At 40.6% G+C, this 26,549-nt stretch overlaps 1 protein-coding gene across 1 annotated transcript; it reads right to left on the bottom strand.

The window, feature by feature from the left end:
- Nucleotides 1–3,479: 3,479 nt before the first annotated feature.
- Nucleotides 3,480–26,549, bottom strand: Nfu1 (NFU1 iron-sulfur cluster scaffold). The gene is made up of 8 exons (XM_051203445.1): nt 26,467–26,549; nt 24,447–24,544; nt 22,906–23,041; nt 18,842–18,908; nt 17,337–17,451; nt 11,634–11,694; nt 6,795–6,969; nt 3,480–3,799 (listed from the first exon to the last, which is right to left on the bottom strand). Exons 1-8 carry the CDS (start codon nt 26,523–26,525, stop codon nt 3,755–3,757), a joined length of 756 nt encoding a protein of 251 aa, XP_051059402.1. The 5' UTR covers nt 26,526–26,549; the 3' UTR covers nt 3,480–3,754.

The following is a 26,549-nucleotide window of genomic DNA, read 5'->3' as shown; positions in this document are numbered from 1 at the left end:
CTGCCCGCTATTGGCTCAGTCTCTGATCCATCTCCATTCTACTATCTCGGTAGATGCTGGGCACCAGTTGAAAGGAAACTATAAAGGCCTAAAATGTTATCCAGCTCAGCCTTGAACAAGCTCACTAAACCACCAGGACAAAGAATGCTTTGTAATGATGTGCCAGTTAAGACACTGCCCCTCCTCTATGTAGAGCTCTGCCTTTGCTGGGCCTGTAAAAATAAAGCCTAGAGGAGAAAATAAACGACATGTGAAGGAAAGAGGGCATCTGAGTCTAATTTGAACATCTGAGACCATGGAAAGGATTTTTTTTTTTTTTAACCAAACAGCTCTGAACAAATTTAAGAAAGGAAGGGGAGGAGATTAAGTAGCAGTATGACCTTATTGTGGCTCTATTTGAAGTCTGTGATTTAGTGGATGAGGGGTAGATTTAAAATGGTTAATTGTATGTATCAACCTAGATGGACCATTTTATACAATTATTTAGCCAAACATTCTAGATGGTTCTGAAAGCATGGATATTTAATTCCTAGAGCAGACAGCTGGGAGTAGACTTCCAATCAGCTGTAGGTCCTAAGAACAAGACCTATGTCCCTAAGCAAGACCTTGGGAGCCTCCAGGCTTCAGATCTGAACATCTGCTCTCCCCCCGAGTCTCCTGTTCAACTCCATCCTTCAGGTGTGGAATTTGCCAGGCTCCATAGTATATGCAACTATATGTGTACATGATCTTTCTCTGCATATTTTACATATGTACACAGCACACTCAGGAAAACCAATATTTTTTTCCTAAAATGGAACATATCTTTTTTTCATAAACTTTACAAATGACAACAAAAACTTATGTGAAGAGGAGGATTTATTAGCTGACATTAACTATGAGAAGCAGGGACACAAACATCTTTGGTCACGTCTATGTAGAAACCAGTCAATGATGTAGAACTCTGTCACCTGTCACCTGTCATCTTGAGGACAGGGAAGAATGACCTCAGTTCTGGAAATACCTGCAACTTCCACCCCAAGACTGGGGTTCTTCACTTCCTGCCTTCTAGGTGAGGGTTCTAGGCCAATGTGAGACAGGTGCTCTAGTCCTGTGAAAAGGAGGGTTGAGAAATAGTGATTGATGGCTCAGTTTTCCAGAGGAAAGGGGGAGATGCTAAAAGAATGAGAAAAAAAACCAACCAACCAACAAAAAAAAAAAAAAAAAAAGATCAAGAGGCTACAAAGGCTGCCCGCTACTTTAAGTAGACATGGTCTGCTCATCATCATCCTAGAACAATGGATACTCACTCCTAACTACAAACAGGATTTACCTCTATTTTCTCCTCCAGGAGGCAGGTTCTAGAAGAGTTTTCTAGTTTTGCTAAGAAGGAACTTAACACACAGAAAACCAAGAGACCAGCTGGTCCTACATTTATTCTGCCATTTCTGTCCCATTACATGTAGAGACAGAATAAGGGGTTGACCTTCCAGGGAACTGCTGAGAATGGAAAGACAGGAAACAAGGATAAAAATAACTCCTCTCTGTAGCTTCAAACGTTGTTTTGGACAGCTTGTGTACCCGTGAGATATCACAGGTAACTGTGTGTGGAAAAATGGAGTATAAAGCAGGAGTTTCCAACAACAGAGGCAGACTCCCACTACCGAGTAGGAACCTCATATTTGGTGATGAAACACCCACATGCATGCCCTACTGATCTGGTGTACTGTTGCTCTGCACTAGTGCCTCCTCCCTCCTTGATGAAGGCCCAGAACCCCGAAAGCAGACCAAGGGGCTGTGCACACAGCAATGGAAAATGTCTACTGTGTACTTCCACTATCACACCTATTAAAACAGGGGTAATAGTTACCTACCTAATGGGATTTAGTAAGTTTCTAACTGTAAGGTGCTGTTGCATACTGAATCAGCAATGGAAATGTACTACTTTTTGCATAATTACTCCCATATGACTTTATATACAAGCCCCCTACCCAGCATTTCAAATTAAATGGCTAGTGAAAAGTCTGTGAGCATTCTGCAGAGCACTTTACCCTACACCATCAGCAAGGAACATCAGATCCTATCTTGTTAATAACCAAGAATCCTGGTTTCAAATACCTAGTATTGGCCTCCACTACTGTTTTTCTATTCTGGGCTGGGGAGTAAAACCTAGGAATGAATGAAATATATATATATATATATATATATATATATATATATATATATATATATATATCTCAAACATCCTATCAGTATAATATCCTCGGTAACTCTCTCTCCCATCTTTCTCTTGATTTTTTTTAGACATGATTTTGCTAAGAGGCCAAACCTGGTATTGAACTTGTGATCCTCCTGCCTTCACTAGTTTGAACCTGGCTTTTATAAAGCATTTTCAGTAATACTTATACAACAATAGTTTATACATTTCTGGGAAACTTTTGTTTCTATTTTTATTTTAGCTAAGCACAATTAATGATGTTTATTACCAATGTTTTGGTTTCTTTGAGACAGTTTCACATAGCCCCCATGGACTTGAACCCTCTGACCTTGCTGTCCACCCCTAGAGTGCTGGGATGACAGGCATTCATCATTGCAGGCACAAAAAAACTATTACCTGATTAAATTACACCTTATAAGGCAACCACTAACAGAACAAATGTTTCAACCTATTGATTTTATTTTCTAGATCCAATTAATTGAAAAATACATGCCAATTTGTCTAATTTGAAGGCAGACACTTAGCAGCCTACCACAAGTCACAAACCAGTAAAACTGTTAACCAAGGGCTCTATGGTCCATCTAGATCTGTTAGAGTGCAGTAATTCTCAATTCCTGATAAGACAGGCCCTCCTGAGCTGAGCTGTCCTCAGGCTGCTCTGGGCTGGCCTAGGCACTCAGCCTGGTCCCCCTACCAAGACTGTGTTCAGTGCACTGCTCTCCCCCAACCACAACACCCAGGCTGTACTCAGTGCTCTGTTTCCCCCCAGGCTGTACTCACTGCTCTGCTCCCCCCCCCCCAGGCTGTACTCAGTGCTCTGTTTCCCCCCCCAGGCTGTACTCAGTGCTCTGTTTCCCCCCCCAGGCTGTACTCACTGCTCTGCTCCCCCCCCAGGCTGTACTCAGTGCTGTTTTCCCCCCCCCCCAGGCTGTACTCAGTGCTCTGTTTCCCCCCCCCAGGCTGTACTCAGTTCATTGCTCTCCTCCCTCCCACTGGGCTGTACTCAGTTCACTGCTTCTACCCAACCCTCTTACCCCCCTCCCCCGCCCCCCCAGGCTGTACTAAGTCACCACTCTTTGTGCTTCTCATGGTATTATAGGCTCCTGCACCTGGGTCAGTCATCAGCTGCCATTTTAAACCAGAATTATGTAGCACTTTTTTTTTTAATAAACTAAAAACTGCAGTAAAAAATAATTTTGGATATCTCATAGGAAAAACTAAGTCCTTTTAGAATATTTTAAAAGCATTCTTTCTATTTCTGTATGTTAAAAAAAAAGGCAAATGAGTTAAATAGGAAATTTATTTTAAACTGCTTCACATAGCATGCAAAGGAAGAACCAGCAGAAATGAGGAGTAAAAATAAAAGAAACCCCTAGATAAAATCCACATGTGTGGACAATGACTCAGGACGGTATAAATAACTTGTGAGGTACAGCAAATTACATTTATATCATTCTGGAGGAAGGAAACATTTTATTAACCACCTTCCATAGCAGAGATTAATAAGTCTTTATACAGTCAAATCCAAAGGTTTTGGCCAATGAAAATTTGGATTATTTAAGGTGAATTTGCTTCTTTTTCATCTGATTCGTCATCCATCACCTAAAACCAGAAAACAAAAAATTCAAGAGTTAAGAAAAAAGTTAGAAACTGTTATTTTCCTTAACTTAACATCCCTTGCCTGCCTGAAATAACCTATGGCAATGCACAGCACTCCAACAGGAAAAAAGCAATCAACAGCCCAAAGCACAAGATTCAGTCAAAGCCTGGGATCTTAAGATAGTAAGAATAATTAAATATGTATAAAAGAACTAGGACCTTTTCCTTGTCTCAAAAGAGGTCCCTGGCAGCTGAGTCTCAGCTGGGCAGACAGAAAGTGACTGGCTGGCATTCCTCAGTGAAAAGAATAATGTAACTTATTTTTATCTTTTCAGAAAGTTGTGTGTGTGTGTGTGTGTGTGTGTGTGTGTGTGTGATGGAGGCGAGTGTGATGGGGATGTGCATACCTCAATCTCATGCTTGTGGAGATCAGAGGATGACTTTCTGAAGTCAAATCTCTCCTGTCACCTTTAGTGGGTTCAAAGATGGAACCTAAGTTGCCAGGCTTGCATACTGAGTACTTTCATCTATTTAACTAACTTGCCTTGTTCTTGAAAGCATATTATTTAAGTATATTCTCTGAAGTTTAACTGAATTATTCTTGTAAACATACTTAATAAAAAATGGATCCTGTCAGGTTGATAGTGCATGCCTATCACAGAATCCAGAGTTCAAGGCCAGCTTCAGTTACACAGCAAGTTCCAGAGCAGACTAGACAATTTGAGACCTTGGAAAACCAACAGGCCCAGCAGAAAGATGGCTCCAAGACGGAGACTTTTGCTGCTGGGTCTGAGACCTGAGTTGGATCGTCATGCCCAACATGGTGAAAAAGGGAACGAGCTTCTGCAGGTTGGTATAATTTCAAGACTCCTTTGTGCACTGGGGTGTGTATACATACACACATGAACATGATAAACAATTAAATAATATAAAATAAATATAATTAAAACATTTTTGAACAGGGCATGGGAATATATCCCTTTATTTCTAACACCTGGGAGACAGAAGTAGACAAATCTCTAAGTTCCAGGCTAGTGTATACCACCACCACCTGGAGAAAGAATAATTTTTAAAAAAAGAAATTTCAAGAAAACAAACAAACAAACAAAACCCTTCTTAAAATAGAAAAAAAAACACTATAAACTATTTTGATTTTACCCAAATGAAAATTTATTTTAAATCTAAAGAAGTATGAAGACTTTCAGGGGAGAAAAACGATAACAAATAATACTTAAAGGAAAAAAAGAAAAGACTAGTTCTTCTGTGGGTTGATGTATTATTGGATAATAAAGGCCAACACCTCTGAAAAGGAAGAGTTATAAAAGCTATGAATGTTTCTTTCCTTACCACACCTACTACAAGTATGTGGCAATTAAAGTTTGTAACAGTCAACTCTATACCCACCCTGGACATGTGACTAAAAATGCTTCCTCTTGGTTAATCTACTAGCCCACAACTAATACTATTTTTTTTTTTTCAAAAGACATCAGGGATGAGGAGGAGGGGAATAATGATGCAGAGATAAATATTGATGAGCAGGGAACAGTGGCTGAGAAGTCCCAGCTACCTGCAAGCTGAGGCACTCTAGCCCAGGAACTCAAGATCAGCCAGGCAGCAGAGTAAAACTTCATCTCAAAACTTAAACCAAACATAACAGAAACTAAAATGGCCATGGAAATCTGGATGGATTCTTAAGAGAGATACTCAACAGAGGAATTCTCCCCTCCTACTTTCTCTTTGAGGTTAACTAAAAATTGGTATTTTACTTTAAAAGAATTAATGTTTTATATTCAATTTCAGCAATATCTAAAGTGAATAATTCTGTAAATCAAGTCCTATTTAGGAAGAATCATTCCTAAATTTGGAGTAAGAGTCCCAAGAACCTGTTTAATGTCAATGTGCAAATGACACTTGTGAGACCCAGCCGAGCTGCTGCAGAGAAACACAAGGTACAGACAGGGCTTCTAGTCTTTCAGGTGGCTATGCATACATACAGAGCTGACACACAGAGAAAGCTCTGCACTAGCAGAGAACTAATGAGAACTTGCACTGGGGTGAAAGGCCAGCCTTTAAGACTACTCAGAGATAAGTGAGCAACTAAGCAACTGGAAGATGACACCTTCCCTCACAGACTTTTTCACATCTGTAACCTCCATAGCTCTCTCCTCTCTTATAACCTGTAAGGCCTTGCTTCTTAGCTAGCATCACTGCAGTCTGTCACTGGGATAACCTTACACATTTAGACAAAAAAATTCCAACATGCTACAGCCGAAGCCCAACTGAGTACTATTTCACTGTACAACAGTATGCTTGCTCAGTGGCACAAGCCTGTAATTCTAGCTCTCAGGAGGCTGAAGCAGGAGGAGTATGAGTTTCAGGCCAACCTGAACTACATAGCAAGCTCCAGACAAGTTTAGATTTTAGAGAGAAATTTGTCTCACTAAACAAAAACTGGAACTAGCAAGATGGCTTAGGGGTAAAGACACTTGCAGCCAAGGCTGATGACCTGAATTCTATCCCTGTAATCCACACAAAATGGAAAGAGAGAAGCAATTCCAGAAGCTATCCTCTGACCAGCACATACACACCAGTGTGCACAGCCACATACATAAGCACGCATATGTGCGCACGCGTGCACACATACACACACCAGAACATTTTAATAAAGCCTAGGTATGGTGGCACATAATTTGCAATACCAGCATTTGGAAGGCAGGAGTTCAAGGTCATCTTCAGCTACATAGGGAGTTCAAGGTCACTTTGGGTAGCACAAGACCTATCTTAAAGGAAAATATGGTGTTGGGGGGTGAAGGGAGGAATAAGAAGTTGGTAAATTATGTGAGTTCCTCCACTCTTATATTCTTCTATATATACTTGCATGGTGTTTTGAATCCCTTCATAGCATCTGCAATTAGAACAGAACAATCTATGGAGCTTTCTCAAATAAAGATAGGTAGATTATAGACTTGGTCCCCCCAACTACCACAATGTTGCCTACCTGCTCTACACCTTCCACTTCTGGAATATAAAACTGCAACATGTTCTGAATGCCACTTTTCAGGGTGATGATGGAGCTGGGGCAGCTGGTACAGGAGCCCTGGAGCTTCAGCCGCACGATGCCATCTTCAAAGCCTCTGTAGATCACGTCACCCCCATCCTCCTGCACAGTGGGCCTGTGGCCACAGGACATTCAGAACATATTTAGAACAGATGCATACCTTCAATGAAAAAGATTAAGATAGTTCATTGTTTTGTGCATGTAGTGAGTGTGTGTGTGTGTGTGTGTGTGTGTGTGTGTAGTTCATGGATCACGGTCCATAACTATGTGTAGTACAGAGGTCAGAAGCCAACTTTGAGTGTTGTTCCTTAGGCACTGTCCACCTTGGTTTAAGGGGAAGGGTCTCTTGCTGAACAGGACTTCATTTATTAAGCTAAATTACTTCTGCCCTAAGAACTGAGATTACAAACACACACCCCATACCCAACTTTCTTAACATGGGTCTTGGGGATTGAACTCAGGCCATCATGTTTACATGACAAATACTTTACCATCTTGGCCATCTCCTCAGGCCCATAACTTTGCTTAAATTTGTATCAATCTCTGTGTGTATGAATGGTATATGTGTGGGCAGGTGAAGCTGTCCAGAGTCACCTCCTTCTCCATGTAGGCTCTGGAAAGGGAACTCAGGGTAGCAGGCTTGAAAGCAGATGACTTTCCCTGCCGAGCATTCTCAGTGGCCCTCATGTATATCTAGTTTCTTTTCCTATTTGTATGACTCGTCTTGTTGAGTATGATAAGAGTCTGTCTGTCTCATGGCTACATTAATATGTTGATTAGCCATCCTGTTGTTGTTAAGTATTTGAGTTGTACACATATCCTGGCTCTAAAGATCCATCTGTGCATGTTTTGGTGTGGATGGGTATTATGACTGGGCATATACTTGAGGGCAAAACTCCTCCTCTAGGAGTTTTGCCTGCTCCTGTAAGCCAGGGGTGCAGGCCCATGTCTGTAATCCTAGAACTGGGAGGCTGAAGCAGGAGGATTGCCACTGAGTCCAAGACTAGACTGAGCTACAAACTCACTTCCAATCTAGCCTTAATCACAGAGTGAGAACCTGTTTCAACAAAAGTGTAATGATTTAAACAAAGCCAAATACTTTCCCAGAACTACCCACCCTTACATGCCCCCAGAACAGGTGAGCACTCCACTGCTTCCTATTCTCACCAGCCACTGGTATCAATCAGATTGGCTGAATCTGTCTGCTGGATTTGAAGAGGGAGTTTATGGAGGTTTGGTTTGGATAATGAGTAAGAAGGATGTGCACTCTCCACTCTTCCACATTTAGTGGCTGTCTGGTTACTGTCTTTTGCCATGTTCTTGTTCCAGCCTCTATTTTATTTTTTCTTTGTCAATTTGTAGTTCTTATATATTCTGCCATACACATACTACAAAGTCTTTTAAAAACTTGAAAAAAAATATTTATGTGTAAGTATGTGTGTACCACATACATGCATGAGCCCTTGGAGGACAGAAGAGGGCATCCGATCTCCTAGAATTAGTATTGCAGGTGGTTGTAAGCCACCATACGGATGCTGGGAACTGAACCTGGATTCGTTAGAAGAGCAATAAGTGTTCTTTGCCACCATGCCATCTATTCAGCCCTTTTAACTTCATTTTATACTTGGTCTGTGTGTGTGTGTGTGTGTGTGTGTGTGTGTGCGTGCGCGTGCGTGCTTGCACACATGTGCTACAATATGCACATGGAAGCTGAGGACAACTTGTAGAAGTTGGCTCTCTCCTTCTACCATGAGGGTTCTGGGATACAACTTGGGTTACCAAGCTTAGCAGCTGCCACCTTGTCTGCCCTGTACACTATAAGATGTTCTATTCTGGCCAGGAAGTGGTGGTGCACGCCTTTAATCCCAACACTCAATAGGCAGAGGCAGGCGCATCTCTGTGAATTTGAGGCCAGCCTGGTCTAAAGATGGAGTTTCAGGACAGGTTCCAAAGCTACACAGAGAAACCCTGTATCAAACAAAATAAAACAAAAGAAACAAGCAAAAAACTCTGCCTTTTCATGTGAAAGGCAGAATTATACTATTGTCGTTTCCTTGATTTTTCTAATTTTCTTGTATCCTCAAAAATAAAAATCAAACCTGCCTAGCAAAGGTCATACAGATATTAATTTAATTTATGAATTTACTTGTTTGGGGTGTGTGTATATGCCGCTGTGTGCCTATGAAGGCCACAGGTCAACTTTCAGGAGTTAGTGTTCTTCTACCATGTAGGTCTCTGAGATGAAAATCTGGTCACCTGACTTGACCCAGTGAGCCATTCCACTGGCCCCATATTATCCCATTTTAAGTCCACCATGATTTCTCTCAGACCTCAGTATTCTCAATACTCTACCACTGAACCATAAGTCTAATCACAAGCCAGTCTGAAGAGCACTCAGGCTCACTGTATTCAGGAATATTCCCAGGCTGGGGGTGTAGCTCAATAAGAGAGCTAGGACCAAATAACAAAACCTGATAGTCTCAGTGAATTTAACTCTGGAACTAAAAAAGGGCTGCTTCATGAACTCTATACAGGCTGCTTTAGTGCCTGATAAAGGTACTCATGAAAATAATATTTCATTCTTGCAGAGTACATTATACATATGTCAACAGTTAGCCAATTGTTAACCACATGTTCAAAACTTTATCTTGGCCTGGGAATGGTAGTTTATGCCTTTAATTCTAGCAACTAGAAGGAAGAGGCAGATGGGCCTCAGTGAGCTAGAGATCTATCTGGTGCATATATAGCAAGTTTCAAGCCAGCCAGGGATACATAGTGAGACCTTGTCTCGAAAATAAATAAATAAATAAATAAATAAAAAATAGTAAGTTTTAAAACTCTCTTGCCCAATTACTTTTTGTTCTTTGTTATATAGAGGTGTTAATTTCCTCACTTAACTGTGGGTTATTTGTGTCTCTTTTTATCTCTGTCAGATATTCTTCCCTTATTTTCAGTCTATGTTGTGTTATTAGATGGTTAGAATATGACACAGGTAACAAATACTCTCATTGTGTGGTGGTATCTACAGCTGTTGGGTGTCTTCAGGTGTCTCTGTAAGGCCCATAGCTCTCCTGTTCTCATTGCCTAAATGCTCTGCTTTTCTCCATCTCCTTATTTTCAATGTTCCTATCTTTATATTTAAGCAATGCAACCTGTATAAGGACACATAGTTGGCTTTCTCACATTTTGACAACTCCATCCTCTGTTAGCCATTCTATGTACTTTTAAATGTATCTGCCAAATCCTCAGACGTTTTTTTCTAGTCTGCATTCTTTTGCACTAACCAAGTACTGTTTTGTCTGTCACTTTTCTACATAGCTGTTTGTTATATGTTTTGTTGCTTGCCATCACCTCCAACATACCTACTTCATATTTTTGATTCTACTATGAATGATTATTTTTATCATGTCTCAAATAATGCCAAGACCTAGAACACTTCTGTCCACATTCACCTTCTATTTAGGTCATTTATCTTGCTTCTATGAAATTAATCCTCAGACACTATACTATATGTGTTTTTCTGCATGCACAATGCCTTGTGATTTTTTTTTTGTTCCCCAAATTGCTTCTTTCTGTGTGCTTCAATCTGGCTCTTTATTACTGTTCTATATTTTAACAAGAGTCCACTCTCCAGCTGTGTCACATTTCACATGAAAGTAATCTAATGAGTTCTCAATTCACTGTATTTTTAGTTCTATCAATATTCTTCTTTCTCACAGACCCCTGTTCTTCCAGAAATTCCTCATCTTCATCTTCCCACTTACTTTCTTTAACATTGTAATCACCTATTTTAAACACCAGTTGTAGGATATCCACTAGTAAGGATCTCTTTCAGTTTCTCTTTGTTCAGTTTCAAGTTAAAACCAGTAGGTTTTTTTCTGTTTTGTTTTGTTTTGTTTTGTTTTTTGAGACAGGGTTTTTCCATATAATTCTGGCTGCCCTGCAACTTGCTCTGAAGACCAGGCTGGTCCTTCTGAGTCTGCCTCCTGAGTGCTGGGATTAAAGATGTGTGCCACTACACTCTGCCACTTAAGCAGCCTCTTATTATTAAATATCTAAGTTGTTTCTTAAAATACCTAAAGAAGGAAACATTTTCTTAAAAGTCCGGACTTAATGGCCTGCTGTAAGAAAAGTGGAGACAGGCTGTCCACTAGTCTTATCTTTAGCCTTGTTTTTTTCTATTTTTGTTTTGTTTTGAGACAAAGTCTCACTGTGTGTACCAATCTGACCTAAAACTTCCCTAGGGACTATAGGTGAGTGTCCCCTTGCCTGGCTTGTCTTTACTCTTTTTTGGGCAGTTGCTCCATGGGTACAACCCATGTTCAGAAAAATGAAGCCCACTGTCTTTCTACACACTGACTGTGAGGGAAAATTCCTCTTGCCCATGTCCACACAGAATGTAGTGTTTTGTTTTTTATTTATTATGTACACAGTGTTCTGTCTGCATGTACACCTGCAGGCCAGAGAAGACACCAGATCTCATTACAGATGGTTGTGAGCTACCATGAGGTTGCTGGGAATGGACCTCTGGAAGAGCAGTCAGTGCTCTAACTGCTAAGCCATTTCTCTAGCCCTCCAGACTGTAGTTTTAACTAATGACTAATAGAGAGGCACAGGCTCTAAGTTTAACTGTAGTGATGACCTATGTTGGTTTACACTGACTATTTATCTGGAGCCCTGCTCCAATCTCCTGTGAAAGCATGCTACTTTAATGAGAGCTGTCTCTACAGCACTGGATTGTGAGGGGGGCAGAGAGGATGCTAGGGGGTTAACACGTACCTTATTCTAGTATCCAACAGTTCTTTAATCATTGCTACCACTTCATCATCTTCTTCAGAACCTAGAAAAAAACATATAAATAATCAAGAGTAACAATTTTGTTGTTATATAAGCATTAAAACAGGAGGGTTTTCACATAAAAGCACAGCCAATCACACACAGATGATCAGATAAATTCAAGACCAGCCTGATCTACATAGTGAGCTCCAAGCTAGCTAGATTTAGTAAGACCTTGTCTTAAAATCCAAAACATAACAAAAGAAAACAAACAAACAAACAAAAAACCATGGGACATATAACTTGGTAAAGTGACAAAATCCAAACACAACAAAAGAAACAAAACAAAACCATAGAACACATTATTTGGTAAAGTGACATGGCTCATGTGGTTCACAAAAGAAAAATCAAGGAAAAATAGTCACTCAGCATTCAGTAATGCAGGAGAGAGTACATCCTACACCAAAGCCTGATAGTGATGGGACTGAATTGAAGGAGGGGCCTGTGAGGAGCAAACTAACAGTCTCAGGGACCAAAGAGCAGACAGACAGACACCACCTGATTTCACTGTGAGATGGAAAGGCACAGCTACTTATGAAGTATCTTTTTCATCCTTAGCTTCTCAAATTTGTGACTTTTCAAGATAACTATATCAAATACAGATGCAGGCCTTCTACAAAGTTTTAAATACTTTACAAAGCTGAGCCAAGAATGCTGTTTCATTTTGGTTTTTCTTTATCATGTGTGCATGCATGTGCAGGTCTGTGTGTGTATGCATGTGCAGGTGTGTGTAAGTATATATGTGTGTGATGCTGGGAGTAAGCTTTATAAAATGATACCAGATACAAAAAACCAACACAGAAATGAATCTAAAACAAGATGTTGCCAGACTGGGTGACACAAATCTGTGATTTCAGCTCCCAAGGAGTCAAAGGCAGGATGACAGTAAGTTAGACCTGTCAGGACTATAGAGTGAAGTATATAGTTGTTGGCCTGGGCAACCTAGTAAGACACAGTCTCAACCGTAAAGAATGGTAGAGCACTTGCCTAGCATGTGCACAACCCTGAGTTCAATCCCTAGAACTACAAAGACAAACAAACAAAGAATAAATAAAAGAAGATACCATTTTAGGCCTAATATACTGCATGGTTAGAATGAAAATGGCCCCAAGACTCATAGAGTGGTACTATTAGGAGGGGTGGCCATGTTGGAGGAAGTGTGTCAGTGGGGATGGGCTTTGAGGTTTCAAATGCCCAAGCCAGGTTTAATATCTCTCTTCCTGCTGCCTGATGATCCAGATATAGAACTCTAAGTTACCTCTCCTGTACCATGTTTGCCTGCATGGCACCATACTCTGAACTATAAGCCAGCCCCAACTAAATGCTTTCTTTTATAAGAGTTGCTGTGATCATGGGATCTCTTCACAGCAACAGAAACCCTGACTAACACATACTTGTTTAAATAAATGTAGCTGGCTGGAGGATCACACTTATTTAAACCTAGCACTTAGTGGGCTGAGACAAGAGGATTCAAAATTCAAGGTCAGCCTGCATTACACAGCAAGTTTGAGACCAGCCTGAACTACAAACTGAGACCCTGGTTCAAAAAAACCTAAAGCAAAATGGAGAAGTGATGGAATATGATTTTAATCCCAGCACTCAGGAGGTAGAGGCAGTCAGATATCTGTGAATTCAAAGCCATCCTGGTCTACAAAGTGCATTCCGAACAGCTAGGGCTACACAGAGAGACCCTCTCTTGGGGGTAAAGTTGGTTCAGCAGTGGAACGCAGGCCAAGCTTTCTAAGAGTCTCTCAGCTCCAAAGGAAAAAAAGAAAAAGGACATGAAGTGATGACAAAAGTATAAGAAAACAGAAACTCTTATACACTGTTAATGAGCACAGCAATTAGCTGCTGTTTCCCTGTAGGAAGACTAACCCCTCACACACACACACAAGCAGTGTCCACAGCAGCAATGTTTGTAATGGACATCAACACAACAGCTAAACACAGTAAAGAACAGTACACAGGAGCCTGCACCAGATGTCCACAACAGCATCTGTAACACATCAGCACCAGCAGTGACACAGTGAAGGGACAAACTAACTGTAATTTATTCATTCCAAAATGGACTAACACCGGGCTTAAAATGAATAACTTAGATCTTCAAATAAAATACATTATACTCAGCAAAAAGGCAACTTGTGATAAAACACAAGTTACTTGAAGTTTAAGAATAAAAACCAGAAACTGGGTATGGAGATGCATACCCATAATCTCAGCAAGAAGAAAGAGGCAGGATTGTAAATTTCAGGCCAACCTGGGCTACAGGGTAAGATACTGTCTCAAAAAACACTAAAACAAGAAAAAGAATGGAAACCTGTTGTAGAATGTTCCTTTGCACTGTGTAAAGATATGTCACTATGATTGGTTTAATAAAAAGCTAAATGGTCAATAGCTAGGCAGTATTTTCAGGGAAGAGAGAATGCTGGGAAGAAGAAGATGGAGCATGGGCAGAGTAAAGGTAATAAAGTATGAAACAGAGAGTAAATTAATAGAAATGGGTAGTTTAAGTTATAAAAGCTAGTTAGAAATAAGCCTAACCTATTAGCCAAGCTTTCATAATAATAAGTCTCCATGTTGTGATTTTAGAGCTAGCTGGCAAGACAGAAAAATCCACTTATATATGGTGGTATGTATTTACACATAAGACCTGAGAAAGCTTAAAAAAAAAAAAAAAAAAAAAAAAAAAAAAAGGGGTTCCAGACACACAAAAATTGAGACAAACATGGCTTCCTAGTCTTGCAGTTCATCCAGGCTCCTGGCCACAGCCTGTGGGCTTCAGCCACCAGGTCACCATGAGCTAAACTGTGTGGAGGTTTAAGATTCTGCTCCTTCAGATATGAAAGGTTACAGATAAGCTGTAAAGCAGATACAGACAAAAAAAAAAAAAAAAAAAAAAAAATCTAGACAGGTTATAGTATGTTTAACAGTGTGAGTAGGCTTAAGAAAAGAAAAAGAGTATAGATAGCCATAAAAAACAAACAAACAAATAAATTGTTTAAAATAATGAAGTCTTTAAAGAAAGTAAAGCAGTATAAAAATGAATAAGCCACGTAGAAATGGGAAATACATAGAATCTGGATCCTGTATGTTATTGTGTTGTCTTTAATTTCTTTTTGCTGATGAGCAAACAATGGCTGCTGAGAGACATTGGATTATAAAAACTACTAAATTAAACCAGCCTACATATTTTAAAAATGTCTTAACTTCAAAATGCAAGTCAAAAAATATGTTACATTGGGGAAGAGGTTATGCTTTTGTTTCCATAGAAAATAAAAGGCTGTGGATTCATTCAAGGTTGATAGAGATCAGATTTGATCAGGATAGACCCCTTGAAAATCCTGGCTACAGACACAAAGAAATAAACCTAAAAAACCTACAAGGAAGGTGATATATATTTTGCCTGATGAAACATAAAACAAAAATCATCTTTGGCTGGCTTGTGTACAATGCACAGTCCATACTCCTGTTAATACAGATATGTATGTTACCTTTGAAAGTTTGTGTGTTTTCAGAGAAAGCGGACCAGACACCAACGAGGAAAAATATCCACCTTCTCAGAAACTAGTCCTACCCCAATCATTTCAGCTTATCCTACAGGCACAGTAAAATGCAAACAACCAAGCTCGCACACAGCAGCAAGGGAGCAGGTAGGTATAAAACATTACCTGTTTCTTTCTCTCCCATCTCTTTCTCCCCTCCACCTTGGTTTTCTGAAACAGGCTCTCAGTAGAAAGCCTTGGCTGTCTTGGAACTTGCCACATAGATCAGGCTGACCATGAACTTACAGCAATACTTCTGCCTCTGCCTCCCATATACTGGGATCATAAGTGTGCACCACCACACACTGGTTTGTGTCCTTATTATTTCACTTAAAAATGGGTCTAGAGTAACTATGAAAAAAATTAACATTTATTTGTTTCTTGGTACCCTCTTCCAGAAAACACTAATCTCTGTTAAATCTAAGTGGAAGCAAGTTCACACCTAATATACGATTTTTCTAAACACTCAACATTTTTCATAATTATAATTTTTATTTTGCAAAATGATTCAGAGTTCACACAAATATTAAACTTGAGAAAACATTATGTAAGAAGCTTTGTTCCACCTAGAATTGGTTCCTGAGCCAAATACCACACAGATTAAAAAATTCCCATACTCTTGGCTAATCACCAAATCTTCCTGCTAAAGCCCTCTTCCTGCTGGCTAGCTCACAGTGCCACAAGGTTCAAAGCAGGCTGCTGGGGGGCAATTGTGTCAACCATTTTACTGGGCTGTGGACCCCATGTGCTACACTGACTAACCAGGCTAGATGTACCCACTGGTCAAACAGTAGAGGCCTTATATAAGGGGTAACCAAGTTCTCAGTTTGCAACTGAGACCAACTCTACAGGAGGAAGTCAGACCTGTTGCTGTAACCTGGTCAAAAACCAGTGACAGGGAGGCCAGAGGCCCCTATAGGGAAGCTACAGCTGTTTTACTAAAGGGTATGATATGCTCACCCATTTCCTTTTTAAATAATCCTGCTTCTGTGCACAGGTTAATACTGCTGTCTTTGTCAGAGAAACTTCTTCATGCAGTAAGTAGAAGCTACTGCAGAGACTCATAACTTGTCAGTGCCAACATTGGACACTGGTGGCACATGCCTTTAATCTTAGCACTTGAGAGACAGAGGCAGAGGCAGGTGGATCTCTATGAGTTCGAGGTCAGCCTAGTCTACAAAGCGAGTTCCAGGACAGGCTCCAAAGCTACACAGAGAAACCCTGTCTCCAAAAACAAAAACAAATAAATAAATAAAATAAAATAAAATAAAATAAAATAAAATGCAAAACAAAAAAAAGTGTCAGTGCCCAGACTAAATGACTGTTGAATGCTCAGTTCTAAATGGGTCATCTTTACCAGCAAGACTCAGAGAGCATCATGGAGCTTTGGGGGAGAGCAGCAGGAATCTAATCCTGGAGAATGTGATGGAGAACTGTGGAACATTATCTGGCTGTTCTTTCAGAGGACTTAGGTTTGGTTCCCAGCACCCACATGGTGCTATCTGTAACTCCAGTTCCAGGGTGATCTGATGGTACTAAGCACACTCATGTAGTATACAGGCAAAACACCCATAAACGTCAGATAAAAATGATTTTTGAAACTGTCATTTTTATCTCAGATCAGGTCCCTGAACATGGAAAGAATCAGGTCCCATGAGGCCCCATACTTCCTGAGGACCTACACGAAGTTAATGGTTGCTGGGGAAGGAGGACATCATCTACAGTGGGAGAATCACTGGGAAGATGCACATGCTCCAGCAGGTAACATCTTATCTGAGCTCCTACAAGCAACCCTACCAGGCCTTGATGCATCACTCACACAAGGGGCATAAAAACAGAAGAAGGGCTCAACGGCAGGAGGAAGAGAATCATCAAGAGACAGAGAGACAATGAAAAAGTAACAGAGGGTGATTATGATCAAAACACATTACACACATGTATAAAACACCTTAATGAAACTCATAATTATGTATAATTAATATACTCTAATAAAAACATTTAAAAATCTATATTCTGGTCAGTTCTGAAATCAAGGCAAATGTGAATGAAGTAGGAAATTCAATTTAAAAAATAGGTAAGCATTGATTACCCAACACAACACTACCTGCTTCTCCTGGAGGTGTTTCCTCAGTCACCAGAGGTAAGCCAGATGCAAAGAAGTCCATAATTGTTGCATAAATATCTGGTTTCAGTAAATTCCAGTCTAATTCTTCATTCTCCTATAATCATGTTGAAGAAACATGTTGCATTTCCAGCCAAGTACAAAAAAAAAAAAAAAAAAAAAAAAAAAAAAATCCAGACTACCATCTCAGGTCTTTCAAGACTCTTTCCTTTTTTCTGGTGAGACAGGGTCTTACCATGTATCTCTGACGGACCTGGGACTCACTCTGTAGACCAGACTAACATTGGAGTCATAGAGATCCGCCTGGCTCTGCCTCCTGAGTGCTGGGATTAAAGGCATGTACCACCATGGCCCAGATCACAGTATTGCTGCAGGACAGTGAACCATGCAAATACACACACATATCTGAAATTAGTCTTGTGTGCACATGTGTCAAAAGGATGAGCAATGGCATCTGACAGACGCGTATGTAATTTGCTCATAATATGGACTTGATTTTCTTTTTATTCCATCAACTCACAGAAAGAATTAGAAAAAAAAAAAATACTTAGGGGCAGGCAGGCAAATTTTCTCAGTGGGTAAAAGCACTTATCACTAAGCCTGGTGACCTGTGTTCAATCCCAAGGAGGGATATGGTAGAAGAAAACTGCCTTCTGTAAACTGTCCTCTGATCTTCATGTGCATGACTGAACAAGTGCGCGCGCGCACACACACACACAAATGCACATATTAAAATTTTAATTTACTTAAATTTTACAAAAATAAAACAAATTTTATTCTAGTGACCTAGAAGCTGAAATTCTAGCCCTGCCAAGGTTTCTTCCTGCTGGGGACTATCCCTGTAATCCTGGACACTGCACTGAGTCCTCTGTGGTTCAAGGGTTTTATCTGAATGGGTGAGGCTACTGGATTATAGTTATACCTGAGTCATAATTAACTGCAGCTAGAAAATGCCCTTTATTAGCTTGACAAATCTAAGATGTAAACATCACCTGAGATTTTTTTTTTATGTATTTACTTATTTTATGTGCATGAATGTTTTGCCTATATGTGTGTCTATGTACCATATGTGTGGACCACTGAGGTTGGAAGAGAGTACTAGTTCCCTGGAACTAGTTATGGAGGGTTGTGAGCAGCCACGTGGGTGATAGGAATCTAAAGCAAGGGTAGCCAGAGCTCTTAACTGTGCAGCTATTTCTCTAGCCCCTCACCTGATATTTTAATATCACCATGTTATTAAAAACCATAGTACATTAAGAATGAAAATTCTAGGGTGGTGTGGTAGACCATGTTTATAATGCCAGCAACAGGGGGGCAAAGGAAGGAAGGCCACAGGTTTCAGGCCAGCCTAGACTACACAACAAGACTATGAAAAACCAAAGAAGGGAAAACTGAAAACCAAAAGAACAATGAAACTTCTGCAGAGGGGCACTGGGCCCAGAAAAAGCTAAAAGCTGGCTGGTCTAGTTTTATACTCATAACTGTACCTTTGTAACTGTGATGAAATCTGGTCCAAAGAAGACACCTTTCACTCCTTCAATCCTGAATAACTGCCTGTGAGTACAGAAAAAGAAAAAAATGTCATGAAAGAAGATAAACATATGCAGAAGTGAAGAGCAAAGTTACAGAACTTCCGCAGACTGTCCCTGGCTAGACTGCTGTTGACTCAAGACAGCCTTGTTTCTTCTCACCCTACAGCCACCTGCCTCACTCTAGTGTTTGCCCAGGAGCAACAGCATACTTGTTCCTCAAAGACCCATAGGGATCTGAAGAGCAGACTCACCGCATCTGAACATGTCCACCACCTGGCAATCAGTGCAAAGGCTGTGACACATGCAAAACAGGCAGTACATGTTCACAGGAAAAAAGAGGGCCCCATCACAGACCCACAGACAAAGACACGTCTGAAAGCCTTCCAGAAGTAAGACCCAGTTGCTCACCTCTACTCACTTCACTTGGCAGATAGCCGGCATTTCTAAGTGCCAGGTCTCAGGAAGAGGAAAGACAGGCTGACCTTTCTCAGAAGCTAAGCAAAAACATTCCCTACAACAGCTCAGCAAAGACAAAAGTTTGCCTAGTTGAAGATAATAAACTCTATGAATATAAGAAACAGGATTATTTTTCCTACTTATTTTGTGGTGGTAACAAATTAATCTAGAGCCTAATAGATGCTGAGTGACAGTGCTATCAAGTAGCTCTCTCTCCAGATCCCTAGTGAAGTTGTGTTTTGGTTTTTTTTTTTTGTGTGTGTGTGTGTGTGTGTGTGTGTGTGTTTTAAAAAGGGGCTCCCTGTGTAGCACAGGCTGGTCTCAAACTCCCAGGCCTTCTATGACACCTAGGTGCTGGGTTTATGGGCATGAATCACCACATTGGGCTACACTAACTCTTTTTGGATGTAAACATTTCAATAATAAAAGGTTAAAGACAGGCATCATAGTGTTGTAGAATATTAATTTAAGGTGTGTTACTTTTGTTTGTGCTCTGGAACATTTGTTTAATGATGCAAAGATGTGTTTGATTAAATAAAATTCATCTGTGGTCAGGAGGCTGGGTCAGCAACCAGCTGACAGGAAGTTGCAGGGAAGAGCCAGGTGGAGAAGGATCTACAAGGAGGGGCAAGAACAAGCAGGAGGATTTCCTGGGAGATTGAGGGTGTGAGCTGCTTGCTATTCAGCCTCTCTGAGAAGCAGAATTCTACCTCAAATTTGAATCTTGAGTCCTTTAGCAGGGCAGAGATTTAAGTATGTTTCCTTAGAAGCTTTGAAAGAGTTGGTGCCTGAGGGAACAGAATTCCCTCAGGCTCTGGCTCTTGCGGCCTAGCCTCTGCTGGTAGCAGTGGAGTGGCAGTTATTAAATAGGATAGCTATAACTTAAAAAGCAGCTACAATTAAAACAGAAAAACAACATCATGGCATAGCCTATAATCCCAGAACTCAAGAAATGGAGGCTAAAAGATCAGTAGTGCAAGGCTAGCTTGAGCTACTGAGAACCCACCTCAAAAGAGCAGAAACAATAAAAAGTTAAAATCAATCAAGAAATCAAAATCCTAGGTTGTCTTTCTGGTGTGCATTTCTCCAGGAAATTTCATGGAGTCATGTGCTGTTTTTATTACGAGGAGGGTAACGCACCAGCATTCCATAACTTGGTTTCTTCACTTAAACAGCATGTTATGTAAGTCACTGGTAGAGCTCCTGCCTGGCATGCCCAAGGCCCTAGATTCAATCTCCAGTATTGTAAAACACACACACACACACACACACACACACACACACACACACGATGTATGATTTTTGGCAAATGTTAATTTTTAGACTTATGTGTTTTTCTTGCATGCATGAATGTGTGTACAACTATACTAATACAACCAGACTAATAAACATCAACCAGACAAACCTTGTATGTCTGTATGTTTCCTGAAGTTATTTTTTTTTTTTTTTTTTAAAGTATGGAGCTGTGAAATCAAATAGTGATGAGGACTTCATTTATATTGAACAAAATAAAACTGAACTAAATAAAAAAAATGAAAAATATGAGAATGTCTATTACCTACTGTTACTTTTTAAGGAATTATTTATTTTATTTTAATTTATGTGTACGCATGAGTATCTACGTGTATGCACATGAATGAAGAGTCTAAAAAGGCAAGAAGAGAGCATTGGATCCCCTCGGAGCTGGAGTTACAGGAAGTTGTGAGTTGCCTAAGTGCTGGAAACTTGGACTTGAATCCTCTGCAAGAGTAGCAAGTGCTGTTAATCACTCACCTTTTACTTGTTGTGTAAGGGCAAAGGATGGAAATACCCATCAAACACTTGTTTTACACACACACACACACACACACACACACACGTATGTGCATTAAATTGTAATATACACATTTCTAACTGTTGTTTGTATCAAAAGCATGCAAAATAAATCCTCTACCTGTGCATTCTGAGAAATGGCTTGTTTAAGTTAGAAAAATTGTACACACCAGCTAGAAACTTGAAAAATTATTTCTGGGTTTCACTTTTGCCTGCCCTCAATGAGGTACACAGAATGCAGGCTATGTACTGGAAGTTATCTATGCTGATTTCTAAATGTGCTCAGCAAGCAGTATGAGGGCAGAAACTTCATTTGGTGTTAAGGTGCAACTAAGTGGCAGAACACATATTTAGCATGTAAAAGGTCCAGGAGTCAATCACTTTCTGGCACACAACAAAGAAATAAGGAAGGGAGAGAGAGATGGAGGGAGGGAAAAAGGAAGGGAGGGAGGGAAGAAGGAAGGAAGGGCTGAGGCAGGGAGAAAAAGCAAGCAAGCAAGAATTTAGCATTGTTTGTTGACTCTAGCATTTCTCAGTATAAATGACTGTTCTGGTTCTAGGTTCAGAAGAGGCTTGTTGTACTCATGTATTATTCTGACACACATTTAACATGTTTCTTGTGAACTTAGAAACTGTCCTCATTGATTTTAAGAGGTCATGCCACATCTGACAACTGTCATTTACCGTTCTGAATGAAAACCTAGAAATTTAGTGACTTATGAAATTAAAGGGGGATCTTTTCATAGTTCTTGAAAATCAGAGTTTTCAGCTGGGCACAGTGGCAGCCATCTGTATTCCCAATACCTAAGAAGTGTAGGTACTGGGAATTCAAGGCCAATTTCAGTTACATGGTGAGCTTATGACTAGCCTAGGCTACAAGAGATGCCTATCTATGATCTCAAAGCATTTGAAAAGTGCTGGAGAAAATGGCTTAGTGGATTAAGTAAGTACTCAGCACATGCCCAAGAGGACCTGAGTTCAGATCCCTAGCAGACATGTAAACAGCTGGGCATGGAAGTACACATGAGACAATGCTTGATAGGCAGAGGCAAAGGATCCCAACAACCTTCTGGTCAATCAGTCTAGCTGAGTAAGTGAGTAGCAGGTTTCGAGAAGGACCCTATCTAAAAGACTAAGCTGGAGAGTGATAGATGACACTCAAGGACAGTCTCTGGACTTTGTATATGCGCACATTCACATATCCACACAAACTAATAACCTCCCTAAACACAATCACACACCCACACAAACTAATACCCTCCCTACACACATACACAATCACACATCCGTACAACCTAACACCCTCCCTATACACACACACACAATCACAAGCTTTATGAGGTTTTTGTTGTTGTTTTGGTTTTTTCAAGACAGGATTTCTCTGTAGCTCTGAAGCCTGTCCTGGAACTTACTCTGTATATCAGGCTGGCCTCAAACTCACTGAGACCCCTTTGCCTCCCGAGTGCTGGGATTAAAGTTGTATGCCACCACTGCCAGACCACAAACAATTTTTTAGCATTTAGAGTTATAAAGGTTTGGATCAGAAATTTATCATAATCACCCATTTGGTGAACTTCTTTCTTAAATTAAAAAAAAAATTTTTTTTTTAATTTAACTATTCATGCTACCAATCTATCAAATACACTCCCAGGAGAAAGGTTTTGTAATTTCAACTCATCTCTTCTAAATCCAGCCTGCCAACACAATGTCCCATCTCTATGAGGCTGCCTTTTAGCCAGCACAAACAGTACCTGGCCAGAGGGGAGCGGAAAGCTGCAGCTGGCGTAGGGAAGTCCATGGTCCTCGTCTCAAGAACTGGCTTTCCTGGTATAAACTTTAAGCTGTTGGGATTTGGGGTGTCTTGTGTTTGAATAAACATGAATCGTACTGAAAAAGAGAAAGAGTGTTATGCTAGAAAAAAACAGTTTAAGTTATGGACAACAAAATGATTTTTTTTAAGATTTAGTTTTTCATTATATATATATATGTTTTGCTTGCATGTATGTATGTGTAGCATGTGTCTGCAGTGCTACGGAGGCCAGAAGAGGCCATCAGACCCTCTAGAATGGAGTCATGAAGGCTATAAGCTACCATATGGATGCTGGGAATCAAACCTAGCCCTTTCCAAGAGTAGCAAGTGCTACAGGAACTGTCAAAGACTGAAATCACTGGGTGTCCAACTGGAAAAGATAAGAAAACCACAAAATGCAGCCCTACAAATTTTAACCAATTAAAGTATCCTGACCTGCTGAGTTACTCAGTATTTACACCTAAGGCATTTTGAGAGTCAAAGATTCAACCATAATTCATCTCCAGTCAACAGAAGAGGTAAGAGCTCTTCCTGACTCAAGTCATGCCCTCAGCTACCCTCAGACTCACCCCAGAACATGGCCACAGGTGTGCAAGATCAGTGACCACATCAAGACCAGTACACTCATCTCTAAGTTTCCCCAATTATACTGCAGTGCTCACATTTCAAATTACATTCAAAATCAGATGTTAGGTTTGGATAAAAGGCAGGAATTTATAGTTGCACAGCTATCCCTATAGAAACAGAGAGAAAATAATACCTTAAAATACAGTTTTGTGTTTGCATTTTGGGTTTTTTAAGGGTTTGCATTTAAGGGTTTGTCTGTGAAACAGTCTTGGCTGTCCTGGAACTCACTCTGTAGACCAGGCTGGCTTCTAATTCCCATAAATCCATCCCCCCTGCCTCTGCCTCCCAAGTGCTGGGATTAAAGGTGTGCCACCATAGCCTGGCCACATGATTCTTTCAAACACAAATTAACTCGTTGCTGCTGCTGCTGCTGCTTTCTTCTACTTCTTCCTCCTCCTCTTCTTTTTTAAATAAATTTCATTTTAGAAATCATTTAATGACCTATGTTCTAAAAATTGTGTTTACAAGACTTAGAGATTTCACAAGTCTACAGATAATATCCTCTGACTCAATATAGTGAAGTATGGTTTTACCATGCAATCATTGGATCCTTTTAATAAGCCTCTGACTAGAAGACTGACGAATTCTTGGGCTGGTAAGATGGTTCAGGTAAAGGCACTTGCTATCAAGGCTAAAGGCCTGCGCTCAATCTCCAGAACCCACATAGTAGAATGAGAGATCTGACTCAAGCTGCCCTCTGACCTCCACACTTGCAATGTGGCACACGCTCACAAGTACAAATGAATGTAATAAAAAATTTTAAAGAAACATTTAACATTTGTGTTTTATGACCATTAGCTCTAGCACTGTTCCATTGGTTTCAGCAACACAATTTTCTTGGATATTAAACTGTACCTGTGTTAAATAAGGATGCACGCATCGGGAAAGGCAATCTTCGTACATATTGGTGCAGAGGTTGTTTCTTAAAGGTGTACGGAGTCACATGACAGAACCTACACTTGAAACAAACAATGAATGACTAGGTAAGAAATCTAATTTGTTTTGTTGTTGTTTTGAAACAAGGTATCACTGCGTAAGCTAGGTGGCTTCATGAACATCTGTGATATTCTTGCCTCTGCTTCCCTACTTCTGGAGTCAAACCTGAGTGTCACACCCAGCAAGCAACCTGACCTTTTAAAGTCAATCTATACTTCTCTTGTATATATAAAACAGCCAAGATTTAAACATAAGCAGCAACAAAAATAGAGAGTTAATTTACTATCTCCAACACTGTTTCTACTTCAGCAAATAATACAATTAAAAATCAGAAGTAAAGGGCCTAGAGAGAAGGCTCTCAGCAGGTAAGTGCACTTGGTGCTCTGGCAGAGGGTCTGGTTTGGTTTCTAGCATCTGCATGGTAGCTCATCATTATCCACGGCTCCAGTTCCCGGGATCCAAAGCCCTCTTCTGACCTTAGGCACCAGGCATGCACGTGGCACACAATCACATGCATAAAATAAAAATGCTGGGGAAACCACATGGAAACCCATCTGGTTGGTAACTGGAAATACACACTAATATCCAGCTATCAGAAACAGAAATAATGTACTGACAAAGGGATTTAAATCTGCAGTCCCAGATCCTCCTCAGCTACATGACGGCTTTTTACTTTTTCTTTTAAGAATGTTTAAAAACTAAGCAGAAGAGTCTGGTAACTAAAAACAGGTAAGGGGAATTATGTGTACAATGAAAATCTTCCCCATTTCTGTCTCATTCCACTGCCACCTGGAGAGAACTGGGCTACCAGTTAAGAAGCAATGGCTGAGAAAGCAGCTCGGTAGTATAGGGCTTGCCTATTATTTGCAAAGGCCTTGGTTTGTCCCAGCTTTGGGAAGGAAGGAAAGGAAAGAAGGAAGGAAGGAAGGAAGAAAGGAAGGAAGGAAGGAAGGAAGGAAGGAAGAAAGGAAGGAAGGAAGAAAGGAAAAATTGGGAGAAAGAAAATAGAGAACGAGCACCCTGAGCAAAACTCTGAAGTAGTCTAAGCTTTGATCCATCCCATATGTGCCCACATGTAAGGTCAAGTATGAACTCTGCTGAAGGAAATACTTAAGATTAAGGATCTATGTGGTCAAACTTCATTTCTCTCTGTACTAGGAGCATTGGCTGGGTGTTTTCAAGGTGTCATTAAAGTAAAAGCAAAGAGTTTTGAAAATAAAGACTGTTAGAAAAGGAAATAAAAGGGCATTTTAGTAGTGAAAAATGTTCCAGCTCTGACTTCATTTGCTTTTTTTTTTTTTTTTTTATTTTGAGACAGGGTCTCACTGTGTAAAGCCTGGCAGCTTGGAATTTGTTTTGTAGACCAGGCTGGCTCTGAACACAGAGAGCTCCCCTGCCTTAAGTGTTTACTTAAAATTGTCCTCCAAGGCTCCTTGTTAGGGAAAGAACAGCAGAAGAACAAAATAGCCCAAGAGTAAAAACATCATGCCTTTGAGACCAGAAGAGTAAATTGTAGGAGTAAAATCAGTGCTGGGATAACAGGGGTGGGCCCACATGCCCTGCTCCTAAAATGCATTTGAAACTTCTGCTTCTGTTATGTCCTTTTCTACAGGAATCACACTTGGATCTGACAGGTATCAGGAAGAGGACAAAGACACGGCCTTGTCCAAGGAACAGGCGTGGGCGGTGGGCTCGAGTCACTTCCCTCCCAGCCGTGACCTTGCATGTGCCTCCCGGGAAAGGGAAGGGAACGACCCCAGGACGTTCTTCCCTTCGGTGCCACAACCCCACTGAGTTTACAAGGGGACCGGACCGGACGTCGGTGGAAGGTGGCCGGACCTCGGGCTCTGGAGTCAGGACAAGACTATTGTCCGACACCAGTCCCCTCCCCGTGAGAGGGCGGCAACAGGGAACTGCTGGTCCCGGCGCCGACACCTACCGCCTCCACAGTTGGGCTACACCAGCTACGGCTCCCCAGGCACGTTCGGCCGCCGCCATGTTTTCAGTGCCAGTGCGCCTGCG

Source organism: Phodopus roborovskii, unplaced genomic scaffold (genome assembly GCF_943737965.1).
Source record: "Phodopus roborovskii unplaced genomic scaffold, PHOROB, whole genome shotgun sequence".
Classification (NCBI taxonomy): Eukaryota; Metazoa; Chordata; class Mammalia; order Rodentia; family Cricetidae; genus Phodopus; species Phodopus roborovskii.
Note: the sequence above shows the minus strand (reverse complement) of the source record. Positions and strands in the feature narration are given on the sequence as shown.